General features: G+C 43.0%; 1 protein-coding gene across 1 annotated transcript in view; it reads left to right on the top strand.

Annotated features, from left to right (window-relative positions):
• Positions 1 to 19,084, top strand: part of LOC105833999 (Down syndrome cell adhesion molecule-like protein Dscam2) — a 109,226-nt gene that overhangs the window by 75,838 nt on the left and 14,304 nt on the right. The window contains exons 6-12 of the mRNA XM_028191628.2: positions 9,435 to 9,596; positions 9,917 to 10,200; positions 13,981 to 14,125; positions 15,492 to 15,643; positions 16,127 to 16,399; positions 16,744 to 17,034; positions 18,176 to 18,475. Coding sequence (XP_028047429.1) covers positions 9,435 to 9,596; positions 9,917 to 10,200; positions 13,981 to 14,125; positions 15,492 to 15,643; positions 16,127 to 16,399; positions 16,744 to 17,034; positions 18,176 to 18,475 — 1,607 coding nt within the window. The remainder of the gene's footprint in view (positions 1 to 9,434; positions 9,597 to 9,916; positions 10,201 to 13,980; positions 14,126 to 15,491; positions 15,644 to 16,126; positions 16,400 to 16,743; positions 17,035 to 18,175; positions 18,476 to 19,084) is intronic.

Raw genomic sequence — 19,084 nt, 5'->3', positions numbered from 1 at the left:
GATGGCTGAAAATAAGTTGAAAACCATGGACTCACGTATTAAAAAATTGGGACATAACTTATAATTTTCGACGAAAAGCACTACTAGATCCGAAAGATGGAGGAGACGAACCACTTTCACTAACGAATTATTTTTTCCAATGGGAACTTTTGTCTTCGCCTCAAGGGTATACTCTTGTAAATCTATTAAGTATTTTAATTTTATTATATTTAATTGTTACTCAGTCGCTCAATAAGTGATACCATGGAAAAAGCACGGTAAAGGAAATAAATAATTATTTAAAACCCCAGACGCACATAATTCTCCCGGACAAATTTTTAACGCTTTCAAAAATCCCCCCCCGGACGTCTCCAAATACCCTAAAAAAAGAGGACAGTGTCTGGGAAAAAGAGGACGAATGGCAACCCTAGTTACATGTCATATTTTTATACAATACCACAAATTCAATACTATAAATTAAATACTTCACTTTAATATAAAATAATTTCAATTAATATAAATTGAAAGTCGGCAAAATACGCTTGATGGTGAATGTGTAGATAATGCTGCACATCTTATCGTAAAGATTGTGCTGATAATATCAAAATTAGATTGTATTATTGCAACCAAATGATATTTCAATTGAAATACTTTTCATATAAATATTCTATAGACACAGTTATACTGAATGTACACCGGAAAATCACAGACTGCGAAAATTATCGTCAAACCGGTGAATCGAAATGAATTGTGTATTTTATCGTCTATTCGGTAAAATATCGCGACTACAAACAAACTTCGTCAAAATACCACCATTATAACAATGCAGTCAAATGTGATATCGAATTGAAATGTATAAGTTAAATCGCGAACAAATTAAAAACTGAACCACGCAATTTGCTCTCATTCTACTTATAACGCTTTTTAGAAAATCAGTTTACAAAGACAATTGCTTCGTCTTTGCAAAGCTATCCGTCTCCTAAAATTTTACGTAATTAATAGATTTCAACTTCCTTCCTCTCCACGAAAGAGGACGAAAGCTTTCAGATGTTCCTGATAAGTTTCAGAAGTTTTCTGTCGATTAAATATAGAATACAAACGAAAACAACTTTGCTTTGATAACAACTTCCTCAAAATGATAATAACTTTTTCATTTCAATTAGGATTTGAATAATAAAGCTTTTCAAAAGTCACCAAGAATTCCTCCAAAAATACTTGACAGAAAAAAATTTTTTTAAAGAGAAAAGAAAAGTCTTATGTGAGTATTGTAAAAGTTATGAAAAGTACACTGTTTTATTTTCATTTGTTATTTATTTGAAAATTATAAAAATAATTCACGACAGTCGTAGAAATACGAAAACAACTTTCTATAAAAATTAACAATAATTTTTTTATTTCAATTTTAGAATTAATTAAAATCCCAAAACTTTTGAGAAACCAGCCAGAAATATCTGATTGCCATAAAAAATATTGCAATTTAATAAAAGAGAGGAGTAAAAAAATATAATTTCTGTAGTTTCAATAGCTGGAAAAAATTCTTAGAGAAAAGCCCTTTCATTTCCATTTCTGTCTTACATATTTGAGAATTTCAGAAATGGTTTGCTAAATCATAAAAATAATTGTTTCCTCAAAAATATTCGCATTTACTTTTGAAATATCTATACATACAGAAAAATTTATTCTCATACTAAGAAAAACAATTTCTCTGTTTTTTCTTCTTTTAAGTAACGGTTATCTTTGCAAAGAACATTTCCTTGATAAATAGTCTTAAAATACATTCATTATTTACTTAAAACAAGTAAGATTTACTTTAAATAAACTTCTGTTTACACACAAAAAATGTGTACTTGAATTAATTAATGCATTCCTTTTATTTTAAGTAATTCATAAGTTTATACATCCGCAAATCTATTGTAAGTTCTTCGAAACAAATTTATTCAAAATATATTCTGAATCTTAATAATTTGATATTTCAATTAAGATGATTGAGTCAAAATAAAAATTCGATTCAATTATTACTATGACTTTTCTTCAATTCAATTTTATAATCTTCAAGAAAGAGAGTATAAATCCTTTTTTTCAAGTATATAACAATAAGTTTTTCTAAAATTTGTGATATGTAAGACTATTATCAAGAAAATATTCTTTATCGAAGATAACCGTTACTTATTAGGAGAGAAATTAATTGAATAATCGCTTTTTTTAGCAGTAAAATATTTTTTAGGTTAGAGATATTTTCGTTTCAAAATGACATTTTTAAACCCTTTCCGGCTTTCTCAGAGGAGATGCGTTATATATGGAGACGGAGGAATAATAAATTTCGAGGGGTATAAACCCCCTAAACCTCCCTCTGGTACCACAAAGGACAATAACAAAAGGAAACGGCACTCACCGAACGGTCCAGCGTTGCTCGCTCCGCCAAATCCTCGTGATCCTCGGCTCCGTCGCACCACCGGCGAAGGATCCCGTCGCGCCCGGACGCGAATCGATCGGGGAAAATTGCAGCTAATTACGCGCTCGCTAATTAGCGCGACAGACCGGATCACGTCGGACGCTCCGGCGCGCCGTTCGCGCGCACCGGCTCGCCGGAAGGCGCCAATTACCCGAATGCGCGCGCGCGCGCCCGCGCGGTGAACCGAGAGAATTCGGGCGCGATACACTTTCAGCGCGTTCACTCCCGTTTCCCGTCGCCCCGCAGGGTTCTGTTTATCCTCGCCGCGATGTTATTGTGCTCGAAGAGACACTCGCAGCGCAACGTTTTCGACGCTCACCTCACTTATCCGCCGCTCTGCCCTGCGAAGCCTTGCGAGCGGGCGTGTGAACCCCGGCGTAAGCGTCTCACGTTTTCACGGGACACTTTCTCTCTTTCGAGGCTCTCACTGCACTTTATTCGATTCTCTGGCCGTTGTGTACGTATACTTGCGTCGTTACTCGAGACCCTTGCGGTACTTCCGACGATTCTTGAACACTTCTTCGGTCGATCGCGGAAGAAATCACCCTTGACGAGACGTTCAGCGTGACTCGGCACAACGCCATCAGCGTCCCCCCGCGGCGGCGACCGATCGGCACGGTGAGGAGGGGGGAGGAGGGGCGAAGGAGGAAGGCGGCCGATTCTAGGAATTAGCTCGAGGCACTGTGATTCCAAAACAAACGACGCGACGCGTCGTTCATTCATGTATTTGTACGAAAAAGATCGTTTTGAAATTATTAGACGTCGACGAGAGGTGGTCAAAATCGTGGTTCTTCTAGAAACAAATTGCTTTTTTAAAGGTATTGTTAACATTTTAAACATGTATTAAATAAAAATACACGATTTAGACATACGATATAATATAACCTACAATTTTTTTTTACACAAATACATCGATCTCATATTACATATTACATTATATGTTTTAATATAAAAATTTGATAAGTGAAAATTATTTCCAAATTTAATTCCATTGTTGGGTAACAATATATTTAAAAAATATATAAAAAAGTGCTTACACATACATTATATAATTAATGAATTCAATAGAAAAAAAAAACTTGCAACAGCTTTGTAATTTTGTGATTTTTAAAATTCAATTTTTAATAAATAAATAAATAAGCATTTGAAAATAAATTTAATATGTTCCGTATATTCTGACGTAAAAAACATTATTTAATTGCTAAAAATGTATACTTTAATACTTCAATGAAACAAGCAATTTGGAATTAACTCCACATCAACCTATGTTTAACACTGCCATAAATAATTGATTAATTTTAAAAAAGGTAATTTTTTCTTTCTTCGAAACAATTATATATTTATGACTCATGTCACTTTTCTTATGAGAATGTATTGTTTGTGCGTATGCATTTGTAATACGATATATAATTTGTGTCAGAATTCAGGATAGAAATAAATTATTAACATATTCATTAAATAAATTCAGAACAGAAATATTCATTAACATATTTATTAAACGTAAATATACATTAATTGTAATGTAATTATAATTTTGTATATCTATTGAATATTTTAATAAAATTTTCGGTTTAAGTCACTTGTTGTACATTCTCTTAATAAATAGAACATATATAATATATAACGCACGTGCATGTATGCATTTTAAAACAACCTATAATTTAATAATAAACGAAAAGAATTATAAATTAGAATAGAAATATATTAGTTATTTCTGATATATCTATTTTTTTAGCACATCTTAGCCAGAGAAATTTTTAATCTTTAATTCTCTTTTATATTTGAGCGTTATGTTATATGCCATAATCTCAATAATAAATAGAACATGTAAAATGCATGATATACGCGAGCATACGCTTGCATTTATAAAGATCCAATCTGAATTCGTATCAGAATTCAGGATAGAAGTATATTGATAATTCTATGGACCTATAGAATATTTCAAGAGAATTTTTCGACGGAAATTCACCTATTTGAATGTTACGTTATATGCCATAATTCTAATAATAAAATAGAACATGTGTAAAATAGAATTACATTATACACACGCTGACATACGCACTACATTATATAAAACGATCTATAATTTGTATTAAAATATTTAGTATAGAAATTCAATGTATTTGTATTTTTATAAACCGCGTAAAATCTATTTTTTAATGATATCTAAGTATAATTTTCGTCGGATTTCAAAGTAAAATTTTATTTATAATTCCGCATGTCGCGTATTTTAATACATATTTTATACACGTGTGTATTTTGATTCCTCAAATGTTTATCGCGTTACACGGCACGTGAAATGATAAATAGGGCTCCATAGTTATTGAATTATGAATCATCTAAAGGATTTAATACGAAGATCGCCGATAAAATCGGCACATATAAAATACATATTAAAATACGCAACGTAATATCAAAAAACGCAATACGTGTGTAATTATAAATAGAATTCTGAAATCTCTGTGACGCGAATTGTAGATCATTTAAAGTGGACTTAATAAAATATTGAAATAATCGAGAATACAGCCGTACGCATGCAAAATGGATATTGAATTATGTACGTAATATCGAAACGCCCGGCATATTAACGCACATTTACAAAAAATATTAAAATACGTATGTATTTTCGGATAATGTGCTGTACAATATAGAATATTGTAGATATAGAAATAGAATTCTATAAAACCTAACGCGAATTATGGATAATTTAAAATTAATGAAGTGCTTCCGTAAAATTAATCGCATTAACGTCTAACGTGCAGCTTTCCCCACGATTAATACTCCGTTTTTCGAAACATGCAGCGAAAACTTGAAATATTATCTCCGCGGCATGCGCAGGCCCGGGTAAAAAATATCTATGCTTGTATTAAATAATTAAAACGTTAGTTTTACGGGAAAAATGCGCAAAAAAGTACAGAGTATAGAAAATACAATATAGCAATGTGTCTTTTAATTGAACATTAAACGAAAATTGAAGCACGTCCAATAACACACGCGTAACGTGATTCCGCTTATCTCTGTGCCCTTCGAAAATATCGAGAGGAGCGCTTAATTCGCAATAACGCGGACATTTGTGTCGTCCCAGGAACCATTTTATCTTCTCGTTCTATAAGAAATATATACATTAAATGAAAAGTGGAAGTGCAGGAAATACGTCGTGTATTAATATATCACTACGGTGGAATCACTGTCGTTTTAAATAATGTCCACCGTCATAGAGGGTCTCTCTCTCTCTCTCTCTCTCTCTCTCTCTCTCTCTCTCTCTCTCTCTCTCTCTCTCTCTCTCTCTCTCTCTCTCTCTCTCTCTCTCTCTCTCTGTCACATAACCGGCGCGCGCATAGCAAAAGAAAAAGGATACCTCGCGCGTTTCCCCGCAGCTTTTCCCATTACAGAGTAATCTCGCGGAAAAGCGAAGCGAGAGATCGCCCCTCGTTACCGCGCTGAGAATGGATTTATTCGTAGCTGCCGCTGCAGAGAGAGAAAATAAAGGGAAAAGGGTACTCCGCCGTCCACTTGCTAGAGATCGTCGTCGTCTTTCGTACCTCCGGATGACACAAAGACGAACGCGAGAATGGCCTTTGTGCGCCGGAAATCGACACTCGAGGGACGAGCAAACGCACAACGAGCCTATCGTTTCGCATACATACGCTTTGAGGCGTTTTGCGTCTCCACCTTGTACGAGAGAGGCAGAGGGAGGGCGCTCTCTTCACGAGGACGTCAATCCTTTCCTTTAATCCTCCTTCCTCCTCCCACGGAAACGAATGAGATTCGAAGAGGAAAAGGAGCTGATGATGCTCGGCGAGAAATGGAGGAGGAAAAAGGGCAAAGATGAGCGCCGGAGTGCTCGGCAGAGAGAGAGAGAGAGATTTTGATCGGGAAAAAGTGGGAGCACTCAATCGTAAAGCCTCGCAAGAGGGTGGCACAATCGGAAGCTCTCCATGTCGCCTCGACTCGAGAGGAGAAGAAAGAAAGAGAGAGAGAGAGAGAGAGACTCGCGCGCGGCATTTTCCGAGCGAGTTTTCCAGCTTCTCCACCACGACGGGCTACAATCGAAAGCGCCGTACTTTATCTTTTGCCACTTTACAGAACGGAGAATTTGACAAACCTTTCTTTACCTGCTTGCCCGCGTCCTCCCCGGCGCAATGCGCGCGAACGGCGAGCGGCGGCGAGTCCGATGCACGCGACATCCCGGCGCATATCTCTCGGTTCGGGGACGTACATTTGCGCGTTTGTCGCGTAAAAACGGGATCAGTCTTTGCCGCCCGTGTACAATGGAGTCGTACGAGCGGAGAGAAGGGGGAGGGGGAAGTAAATAGAAACGGAATAAATAGAAAATGATAAAGAAGCTAAACTATGCGAGTAGCTTTTCCGATCCGAAAAACGCGCACCCCACTGGAGGTTTAATAAAAAGGACTCCGTAACTCCGCTCGAAGAAAACCTCCCTTTCGCGAGAGAAACGCCACACGCGGAGAGATTGAAGCGATCTAGCATTCCGGATGCGGCGCGGAATGAAAGACATCTTTTCCCCATTCGGTCCCTTCATTCTCTCTCTCTCTCTCTCTCTCTCTCTCTCTCTCTCTCTCTCTCTCTCTCTCTCTCTCTTGCTCTTCCGAGACCGCCGCGCGGTTGTAGCTACCGGCAAATGCTCGGCGTAGAAAATTTATTGGCAATATCGCGACACGCCGCCGGTCAAGGCGAGCCAAGCCGGGCCGGGCCGGGCCGTATATAGCTCCTCTATGAAAAATACATTCGCGTAATACGTTTTCAAGTCGTCGCGCCACTCCCGACGAACGGTCGATTGTCTCGCGGGAGCCCGAAACGCGTGTATCGCGCGGATTCCGCTCTTGAAATATTACCGTATTATTAAGACTAGGGGGGGGAAGGGATCCGGGCCCCGCCACCTCTCCCCTTCCCTCCGCGAGGAATGCATTATGCGAATTTATATGCGCGCATATATACGAGAGGGACGCCCGTAAATTTGTCGCGAGATTTATGCGACGCCGATACATCTCGACGCGCTCGATATATCGCCGCGAGTATAACGCCCGCGCCGATCGATTCGAAAACGCTCCCGGACAAATCGCACGGATAAGATCCTCCTCACGGAATTTATTGAGATCCCATAGACACGCGCAACTTTTAAGTACTTTTACGGTGCAGGCCGTAACGCGGCCCCTCCGAACTCCTCCGTCTTTTTAACTCGGCCTGGCGATCCAGAGGTCCGATCGGGCCAACTTTCCAACTGAATATTTTACACGGGTATTCAAATCGAGCCAATGTGATTTTACTGTCGAACATTATACATTGACGTCCTAATAAAATATCACAAATACTTTTAAGATGCTCTCATAAGACGTTCCAAGAGAGAAGAATAGGCGTTTACACATTTTAAAGTTCCTTTAATCCTACATTACTCGTTACTGGGATGCTTAGGACACCTTAAGCTTACAGATTTGCTACGCTTACCGAACTAAAATTGTTTTATCAGTCAAATACTTTTATCCGTCTTTTAATTAATTGTTGCATCGTGTAATTTAAATTTAAAAAATTCAAATCCTATATATATTTAACAAAAAAGCAATATAAAGGTATGTGAAGTGTGTCAGACACCGAGTAATAATGTAACATTTGTAATTAGAGCATGGAACATATGAAATTTAATTTTTACATTATATATTAATTAAAAAGTACATGTCCCAACAAACATCAAGGATAATATAACTTTAATAGCAATTATTTTAGAATATTTTATTTTTACTCTGAATAAATGAAAATATTCATAAATATATGTTGTACATTTACATTGTTAAATAGAAAATTGTATTGATTATTGTACGTTACTATTATTTACGTTACTATTGGTATTTGCTGAAATAATATTAATCTAATATTAATATCTAATAATTAACTTGATTTAATTTAAAATATAATTTATAAAATATATATAACTTAAATCCAGAGAGACTTTAAAATGTTATCTGTAAGAAAAGATTTAACAGAAATCACATTTTTATAAAAAGACATCTTCAATAATCTTTTAAAATAACACGGTGAGCTTTAACAATTTTTTATATTGCTTGCATTACAACTCTTAAATTTGTTAAAATTTTTCTACGAGATCTCCGGAGCTTCGTGTTACATTTCTAATTCCGAGTTAAATAAAATTCTTTGATAAATTATGAATGCAAAAGGCCAGAGAATCCTCCTTGAACGTCTCTGATCCAAAGTCCTCGCGTGCTGTCCGATCGCGAACTGTCAGTGACTCCATAGAGAGAGGATCCTGGGGATAAACGCTGCTGGATGTCGTTTCTAGGTCGACGTATCCGAAAAGCCAACGAAATTGAACCGCTCTCCCCTTTCGTGCCGCTCTCGCCGCCTCTTTGCCGTGTGCCAACTGCTTTGCCTTTCGATGAAAAATTATTCGTCAACGAGGCGGAGTGCGAGAGACAGAAGGGAGGACACGCGGGCAAAGTGGCGGAGAATGAGAGAGGGCGAGAGCAAGCTATTTGGAGATTGTGTCAAACTATACGCTGTCATCGAACACTTGAACCCGATCGAGCTGGCTGTAACGACTCCGCTGAAAATCGATTATGCCGCGAACTTGGCGAGCGTTAAAAGCGAACGCGAGAATAGAATATTATATGCGCGATCGATCGAGCATAACAATAGAAATCGTGTTGCGATATAAACTGCATTTAAAACGACACCTTAAATCTCTTAAATTTATTACCATTCCACGCATTTGAGTCACGATCCTGGCAAATGATATATTAACACTTTTTTCACTTAATTAGCAAAATGAAACAGGTCTTTCTACGTTATTTTACCACGTTTTGAAGCATTTAATATGTTTCTCTAATTTTACTCATAATTATATTTATATATAATGTAGATGCTTTCTAAAGATTATTATTTCATGCACTCCGCGATAAATTCTTGGAAAGCATAGCAACGTTTATGGACGTTATTAAGTTGAAAGCATTCTCGATGCTCTCGCTTGCAGGTGGTACGCGCAAACAGGAGCAGAGCCAATGCTGGTACTCTCCGGACCCAGAACCAGACTTCTTGGTTCAGTGCTGGCCATCGAGGCGGTAACGTTAGAGGACAGCGGGGTGTATCGTTGCTCCGCTTCTAATCCTGGTGGCGAGGCGAGCGCCGAAATCAGGTAATGAAAGTTGAAATTATTAAATAAATTACTAAAGAGCCCAACCTTTTGTACCACTTAAAGTCCATTTGCTATTTATCCCAACATTTCAATTGTGACATCTCGTTATAAATCGCTACATCATTTTACTCAGTGCTCACAGATAACTTAAATTGTCTAGATAAAGATAAAGTAAATTACACGTAAATGTATCTTATATAAGATAAAGATGATTTTATTTTTAAATTAGCTGGATAATTTTATATAGATGACACACGCTGATTTCGCCGTTGTTACGAATCAAAATTCAATTGATATCGGCGTCTCTGTTGCAATCTCAGGTTAATTGTGACGGCGCCTCTTCACGTGGAGGTGACGCCTCCGTTGCTGAGCGTTCACTTAGGAGGCAACGCGGAGTTCAGATGCGAGGTCGGCACGCATCCGCAGGCTGGACCGCACTTTATCACGTGGTACAAGGACGGCCGGCAACTTCCAGGTTCGGGAAGGCAGTCGGAATTACTGAAGCTGAATGGAATCGGGAGGGAGGACCGCGGCATGTATCAGTGCATTGTGAGAAGATCGGAAGGCGACACCGCTCAAGCGTCGGCGGAACTCCAACTGGGCGGTATGTAAACACCTTCTTCCGCATCCGTCCGTCCACTGCGACGAATCGCGGGACCAGCGAGCTATGCGAGCTCGAATTTCGAAGAACAGACACGACGACGTTTTAATGGAAAAGAAAAAAAAAACACAAAAATTAGACGCGAAGTAATTAGAAAATTTCCCTGCAAATCTCCAAGTTCTACATTTGGAACGCGCTAAGTGGCTCAACTAATTCGGTAGCGTCGCGAAAGGGCATCATGCGTCTTGTCTTCAAGCGAGAAACGTTACGTAGATAAGGATGGTTTAACTTTAGTTTGTCGACGGGGGAGGGAGCGAGGACTCGAGCCACTCGGGCGCGAGGGTAGAGACACACATTTCGTCGATTAAATACGTTTGCTATTAAGAGGCTCAGCGTATAACGATCGTTCCTTCGTGCTTCGCGCGCGGAAAGTACTAATAATGGCGTTTCCGATCGTGTGAGTGAGCGTGTAGTAGCATCATCCCCCCAGAGATAACCCATATAATAACGGCGACGTCTAGTACGGTGGCCTGATCTCCTTGCGCCAGGATATTGACCCGCGTCTCCTTCCCTCTCTCTATCTCTCTCGCTCTCTCGTGTCATCCTCGAAAGGCGCTGTCAAAGGTGTCCCAACGAGAGAGATAGAGATAGAGATAGAGATAGAGAGAGGGAGAGAGAGAAAGAGAGAGAGGAGACACTGCGCACCGATCGACAGCCCGCGTTATACTACCTATCAAATTACACAGAACTCGATTACTCGGCAAAGAGGCGGCGGCCGCGTGCCGAGCTGCCGGCCGAAGGGTAGGCACCACTTTGAAGCGGATAGGGATCTTCTTTTACAGCGCTTTTACCTCGTTTTGCAGCTGTGCACTCCCGGCCCTCGTGTCGCTCATCCTACCTCGGAGGCGTTCCGCGACGTTGAGCGTCCACCTTTCTCTTTCGCACGCTCTATCTCGACCTCAATAATAGATTCCCCGATGAATTTAGAGTCGCTTTCTCAGTGAAAAGGAGGAGGAAAAAAGAGGGAGCACACAATTCTAATTGCAGAAATATTTAATGTAGGGTATTAAAAGAATTTCTCTTTCACGAATTAAACTTTGTCGGCGGGATTTAATTAGCCTCAAACGGATTGTGTGCCCCGGTGGAGATTCAATCCCGGTGTTTTGCTTCTGGAATATTCGACGATGGAAATTTCAAGTCTCGATTACGCCGTAACGAGACGGGTGATTCGCGCGGAAGTATTAAATTCGCGGAACGTATTAAAAATTCGTGCGAGGAATCCGCGTGTTGTCGTTAATATGCAGTTTACGCGGCGTATCGCGTGGCCGGACACACCCTGTGTATCTAGACCGATCGTTCGGGGAGCGTTCGGGGTGGCGAGGCAGGGCCAGGGCCATGGCGGCCAGCAGGGAGGAAAGGCCTTTGAAACAACAATGAAGTTAGTGTCTCTCGCTCGTCAGCGTCAGTAATGCACGGAATTTACGTCAAAGAGAATTCGAGCGAGCGAACGCCGACGGCGAGGACGGCCACGGTTTGCGCGAGCGAGCGAGCGGGACAAAGCTCACCGCCGATGCAATTTCGCGGGTGCGCGAGGACGACGAGGATGAGAAAAGCGGTCCAGCGCGTTGCGGCACTGTGGCTAGGTCGGAAGCGACTGTAAAAAAAAAAGGGGGGAACAAAAAAAGAGAGTTATTTCCGAGGCCCGAAGAGAACGCCTGGCAAATTGTGCGAGATGCATCTCGCGAAATTCAAGCGTTTCTCGCTCGACGCGGTCGGCGCGGCGCTCTCGCGATTAGCGGGCGGTTTATCGATTCGATCGCCTTCCCATTGGCCGGAGAAGGAAGTGATTCGCGCGAAACGTCGTTGCCAATATAAAATCGATATCGGTGGTTGATTATTAATGATTTAATATCCGGAAATATATACGTGAGTCGGATGAGAAAATTAATTTTTACCTGGTTTCTCTCTCTCTCTTTCTCCACCTCTCTCTCTTTCTCCTTGTCTTTCGGTTTTCTCATACTAATACATATGAAATTCGCGAATATCGTGTATCGCGGCACATAAAACGCTCCGCCTGTTACAATTTCAACCGTCGGGGCAAATGGGCGAATTCTACGTTACGCGGTGGCAGAATAGAAGCCAGCGGCAGAAAAGTCATTTCCTCGAGCGAACAGAACTGCCAAATTACTCAAAATGAATTCCTCGCGTTTCGAGCGTAGCTCCGGCGTCTCTGTGTGCGCGTTTTTCGCGGAAAAGCGTTTTTACGCGATTCGAAGGCTAACGTCCGAGCGCTTTAATTCGCTCCGTTTTTATTATATCGCTTCCGCGTCGGAAATAGTCGCGACATCGTCGAACACATTCCGCTGGAAGGGCGGGAGGGGAGGGGGGGCAAGGAATAAAAGTATAAATCCAATTATCCTCGCCGCGGTGGAATCCCGATCGCGTTACAGTGAAAAAAAGAAAGAATTTCACGTCGGAATATAATTATGCGCGCGAACGAATGTATACGGCGGGTCGATATTTTTACCAATTTCCACCATCATTTCGCCGGCGACTTAACTTTCGTACACTTTGACAGACGTCGTTGCTCGACGACGACGACGACGATGGATATTAATTATTCGCGGGATGTACAATCAACGTAAAAGCGGCAGGAGTCCGTCGGTTCCTGCCGGGCGAGCGGCGAACGTCTTCCGCCTCCAAGGTATTGTAAAACCGACGTTCGATCGCTATCGCCGTCACTTAAAATTCCATCTCATCGACCGGAAGTGCCGCGACGACGACGATCTGATGATCGCCGGGAGGAATCGAGACGGGATTCATCAATTTGCGCACGGACTCGTGAACACGGCGCGAGGGAGGGCACCGGGAATCCGTTCATTCGTTCCGACGACGAGAGCCCGTCTGTTTCCGTTCCTCCGAGGGGGTGTGGGCGACCTCCCCGAATCCTTCGCGAACGACGCGAGCTGCGACAGGCGGAGCTTTTTCTAATGACAGCGGAATTAATCGGCGCTTTTAATTTAACGAGCGCGGCCGGAAAATCGAGCCCGGGATCTCTCGCCGAAAATCCATCTCGCGAGAATCTTCTCTGTACCGCCGCACATCGGCGGGACCTTTCTCCGTATGTTGCTCCGAGGTAACATCAACGAGAAATAGCGGCGCTTCCGTGACGGCGAGCCCATTGTCTCTCTTATTCCGCTGCGAAAATGTGCGCTGGGCGTGGCGGGCTTTCGGGATCCAGGAATATCGCGCTGCCTCTCGTCCGACTTCTTCTTTTCTCGCGCGGCTCGTAACCCTCTCGTCGTTCAACCCTCTCGCTCCCCTTGCGTGCATTCGCGTTTTGTTACCGGGTCGCGGTACTCGGTGCGCAGATTGTATTGATAATCCGCATTTTCATAACGGAAAGCGCAGAGATGTATACGGGGATGAAACTTTCCAACCTGGAGTTTTTTTTTTTTTTTAGACGTCGAAGCTCGGGCCGCGAGATACATAAGCACGGGAATGTATACCTTTGTAACAATTTTCAAGAGCGAGGAATTGGTTTATCCGGAGTATCGAATTTGCATTAATTCCACATCACGGAAACATGGTTCGCCTCCTTCGTTCCCTCCCCCGCCCTCCTCCTCCTCCACCTCCTCCTCCTCCTCCTTATCTTCTTTTAACTTTGAACGATCGCTCCCAGGTATTTTCGTGTTGCAACAACTTTGATTAACGGTAACGTTTAGCGGCATAAATTTGCTCCCTTTCGCGTAATTAAGCTTGCCTTACACGTTAACATTCCAGACGCACCGCCCGTGCTGCTGTACTCGTTCATCGAGCAAACTCTCCAACCAGGACCCGCCGTGTCCTTAAAATGTTCCGCCGCAGGAAATCCTACACCCCAGGTATCGTGGGCGTTAGACGGTTTTCCCTTACCGACTAATGGAAGGTAAGTTTGTCCCAATCCTCTGAAAATAGCCTACATTTTGCTGTTATTTCATGTTGCCCGCCATTCGGGAAGGGGGGAGGGGGAAGCTGATATCAAAAAACACACACGTAATTCACTGGCGTAACTAATGACATTCCCGCGAAATTGGCAGGGAAAGTGGAAAGGAAAGGAGAAAAATAACAGCCGTTTGTGCGTGATTGTGACATTGAGTTATTATGTATATCTCTCGTCAAATATATTAAACGTTTTCCGTTTTCTTCAATTATTATTACGATAAAGGAAGGTCACTACAAGCACTGATAATATTTCTTAACCCTTCCAGCACTGAATCTTTTTACGTCATTTAATACCAATGGAGTCAATATTGATCCTAATGTTTAGTTGCCGGGGAATAAGAGGGTGCCGCTTTCGGAGGCCTATGCCAATATTGGCGACCTCCCTCTACGTGTTACTATTAACGTTATTAATAGAACTCGGAGAGGGGGGAAAAGGGCGAAGCTATCGGAAATCGACGTGTCCGAAATAAAAAAAAGGTGAACGGACCATAAATTGCGCGCGGGGCGTCTTAAATATCGTTTATATCACTATCGTAATTGAACTATAATTTCTGACGGTGCCATTCGCGATCGTATAATATATACGCGTACCGGCAATTCCGGGTGTAATATCCCAGGCGGAAACGGGAATATTTATCGCGCGGATGGCGCGTATATACCGCCATCGGGAAGAGAAGTGACACGCGCAAACTCCGCTCGCAGTTTAACGACTGATCGGCGTAAAGGATCCACCATCTCGCGGATCTCATCGTATCCCGTTTTATCACCGGCTTTCCATCTCTTTTCCTCTCCCCCCGCCGTTATCGCTCATATCCCTCTTCGCCCGCGACCGGACGGCCAGTTTCCGGCGGTCGTAGTTTCATTCTCCGTCCGATCGAGATGGAACGTGACAAATTCTAAACGATAACGCGCAACGATAACTCCGGGGATTCGCGTGCACTCACGAGAGAGATTCACGAGATTGCGCCGATTTGAGAGCTGTCTAGCCCGCTGTCGGACTGCCGGATAACAGATAGAAATGCGAAAACGCTCCCCGTGAAGGGTCCACGTATCATTTCGCCATCTTCAGTTTTATCGTGCTTTTATTACCATTGCCTCGCGGCGCAATCGCGACGGAGAAAAACACGATTACATTTGTAACCGTTGCACGCTAAAATATTCCCCCTTTATTATATTGAAAAAAAAAAAAAAAAGTTACGAACGTCACGCGGGATACTCAGTGTATTGCCCTTTGTAAATTTCACCGAACGCACGGGGAATTAGCTCGTGAATTGCCTTTTAAATCAAACGCTCGTTGATTGTTGCGCAAGGTTCGTCATTGGCCAGTACGTGACGGTGCACGGCGACGTAATATCCCACGTTAACATAAGCCACGTGATGGTGGAGGACGGAGGCGAGTATTCCTGCACTGCCGAAAATCGCGCGGGAAAGGTGACACATGCTGCGCGACTGAATGTTTACGGTGCGTACCTTCCCGTTAATTATCACATTGCATAATGTGAGACAAATTATAATTAATTTCACGCGGTGTAGCCGCATCACCAAAATCGTAGCTCATCTCTCGCTTTTTCGATATCGAGTAGTCGCATCGATGATTAATGACTTATTACTAATTTATGACCATAAATCATCGTCACATGTAAACCGTGCTATGATCGTATTTTTCCCGAAATTAGAATCTGATATCATCAGCATTTAATTATTACATGACATTAATTAAAGCGCGAGAATGCTGCAAATTTAAATTTTAGTTTCCAGAGAAGCAGCACGTTTCACGAAAATAATGTCTTCGTTAAAAGATTAAATCTCGTAACGACTGTTTTCCAGCCGACTATTCGATTTGTTTATTCAATCTTATCATAGCTTTCCGTCCGCTAGCTCGAAACTCCTCGAGCTAGGAAAGGATCTCCAGGAAAATATGTAAACGTGAACGTTTCCCGTCCAGGACTTCCGTACATACGCCTGATCCCGAAAGTGACCGCCGTCGCCGGCGAGACTCTCCGCTTGAAGTGCCCGGTGGCCGGATATCCGATCGAGGAGATCAAGTGGGAGAGAGCTAATCGCGAATTACCGGACGATCTGCGCCAGAAGGTGCTCGCGGACGGCACCCTGATGATCAGCAGCGTGCAAAAGAAGGGCGACGCCGGGGTGTACACGTGCTGGGCGAGGAACAAGCAGGGTCATAGCGCCAGAAGATCCGGGGACGTCGCGGTGATCGGTAAGGCCTCATTTTTGGTTTCCTATGGCAACGAATTGTCGCAGGTGGACCGTTCTGACCGAGGAGACGACGATCCGAGATGGCAAGTGTGGCGATCGTGACGAGGAAAGGATGTTCCACGACTCTGGAAACCGACGAATTAATACGACTGCCGTCGTATAATCCGATCGGAAAAAAAAAACGAAGGTGACAAAAGGAGGTCACCATGCGAAAAGCTAGGGGGTGGTTATAGATAAGTTTTAGGATTGCGTGGAAGGAGGCCCGAGACGCGCGCACCATGCTACCGATTGCCGTCTATGTATCGTAACGTGCGCTCACGAGCTGTCTCGTTGTTATTATTCCAGTTCCCCCCAAAATTAGCCCGTTCACGGCAGATCGCGACCTGCATCTCGGCGAACGCACCACCCTGACGTGTTCAGTGACCAGAGGCGATCTGCCCCTGTCCATCACGTGGCTCAAGGACGGACGCTCGATGGGGCCGTCGCTGATGGAAAGCGTCACTGTCACCAATATGGACCAGTACAATAGCATACTGATGATTGAAAGTTTATCTCCAGATCACAACGGCAACTACTCGTGCGTGGCCCGTAACGTGGCCGCAGAGGTATCGCACACGCAGCGGCTTGTGGTTCATGGTAATCCTCCTCTAGGCCCCCTACAATTTGCCCGACGACCGCCTGACAGCCCGAGTTTTTGAGTGTGCGCGTGTGTGCCCGTTGCGTGCGTGTGAAATCACGTCGGCCAGGCCCGAAATTGGATGCTGCGCATGGAGAAAGTCGCGCGTTTTCTATCGTATTAACAGCTATCGTTACGTTCCGCTCCGCGAAGATGATGCGCGATTGATCGGCGGAATGTTCTCCGTGAATGTTTTTGGAGTGTTCGCAACACAAAGATCAAAATTCGAAGCAGCATTGAATGCGGCGTTGAATGCGCTTCCGGGCGCATCCATGACGGAACCCTCGCCGACTTCTCGTCACCAAGGAACGTAGAGACTCGGTGACTTGTAACTAAAGATTGCTCACGCTTAGCGTGACTCTTTCCTTATGCACGATACCCGCCCACTACCTCTCCCACACTTCCCCGAAAGAAAGTTGCGCTTCGACTTCTCGAGAGCGACGCCGCGCGTTTCCTCTTTCCGGATGTTCATTAATTATCTCTGCGTTTAACAACTATCTCTTTCGCGTTTTTTTACTGTCTTTTAATCTTAGCACACAGCGTTTGAGATAGACACGAAGAGATTTTCGTACAAGTCACTTTATTCCTCTGAAAATGTAATAAAAAAAAAAAGCACGTTCGAACATCTCGAGGGAAACGATGCGGTAGCTTCGGAAAGATGAAGACTTGCTCTACGTTGGAGAGGATCGGATGCTGCGCGCAAGTGTGCAATGCCAATTTAAGTGTATAAGGTGTGAGGGCGTCAGGGGCAGGTCCGCGGCGGGGCCACCCTCTCTCTCCTCTACATTGCTACGTTACTATACTGCCTCTATTGTACATATTCTACATATATATACATATTATATTCTATATATATATATCTACATATACATGGACGTACCACTGTTTATATGAAGCGGAAGGAACAGAAGCAAAAAAAAAACTAAAAAATATATATATATACACATACCGTCTCACAGTATAAACCTATATATATATATTTATGCATATATATATGAAAAGAACACGTATACCTGGTATTACAAGGTTCTTGCGTTTTTTTGGTGCCATCTTTTTCTTGCTCTCACGTATGGTTCTCTCTTCTCTCTTGACCTTTTCCAGTACCCCCTATTATTGAGCCATTTACGTTCCAAGAGGGACTATCCGAGGGGATGCGGACGCGGACGGTGTGCGGGGTCGCGGCGGGAGATCCACCCCTAACCATATCCTGGCTGAAAGACGGCCAAAGCCCCTTTCCCTTGCCACCGAATCTGGCATCCGTCGCAAACGTCTCCCAACTGGATCCCTACTCGAGCCTCCTGAGTATAACGAATCTCGCGGCCGAGCACTCCGGCGACTATACCTGCGTCGCCGCGAACCCCGCCGCCGAGGTCAGGTACACGGCCAAGCTACAGGTAAAAGGTAACTAGATGATCGCCAACCCTTATCCTAACATTCCTAATAATCCCCTTACCATTTTCCCCGACCGCCTCACCCCGGCTAATTGAATGACATCTCTAATCTTTAATCTCCTTTTTCTTTCTAAATTTATAGAAGAATTTCGATCACATTGTGAAAATTGTTCGAGCCCTTTAGCACCTACGAGTATTGATTTCAATATCGTAAATTCAAGAGCTGTACGTAACACGTAATAATAATTGAATAACTTTTCGAAACTAGTTGACATCAGGAAGCCCTTAAATAAATGTTCACCGAGCTGCGACGTAGGTAATTGTGATGCCGTGAAATTTCGAAATTTGTCGGGGTCAGACGTCATCCTCTGAACATCCATTTCATCGCTTCCCACATCGCCTGTTCTCCAGTCTCAGCCGCCATTTCATCATCCACCGCCATCGACATATCACCGCGCTTATTGACTCGGTCCCGCTTCACCATAGTTCATCTCATAGCTGTGTTCTCGCCAGGATGTGACATTTAGAGAGATCGTTGGCTCCACGGCTTAAAGACGATACCATCGAGATTTCGAGTGACAGCACGTTCACCCCCGGGCGAGATCACGATCATTTACGC

This window comes from Monomorium pharaonis, chromosome 11, assembly GCF_013373865.1.
Source record: "Monomorium pharaonis isolate MP-MQ-018 chromosome 11, ASM1337386v2, whole genome shotgun sequence".
Classification (NCBI taxonomy): Eukaryota; Metazoa; Arthropoda; class Insecta; order Hymenoptera; family Formicidae; genus Monomorium; species Monomorium pharaonis.
Note: the sequence above shows the minus strand (reverse complement) of the source record. Positions and strands in the feature narration are given on the sequence as shown.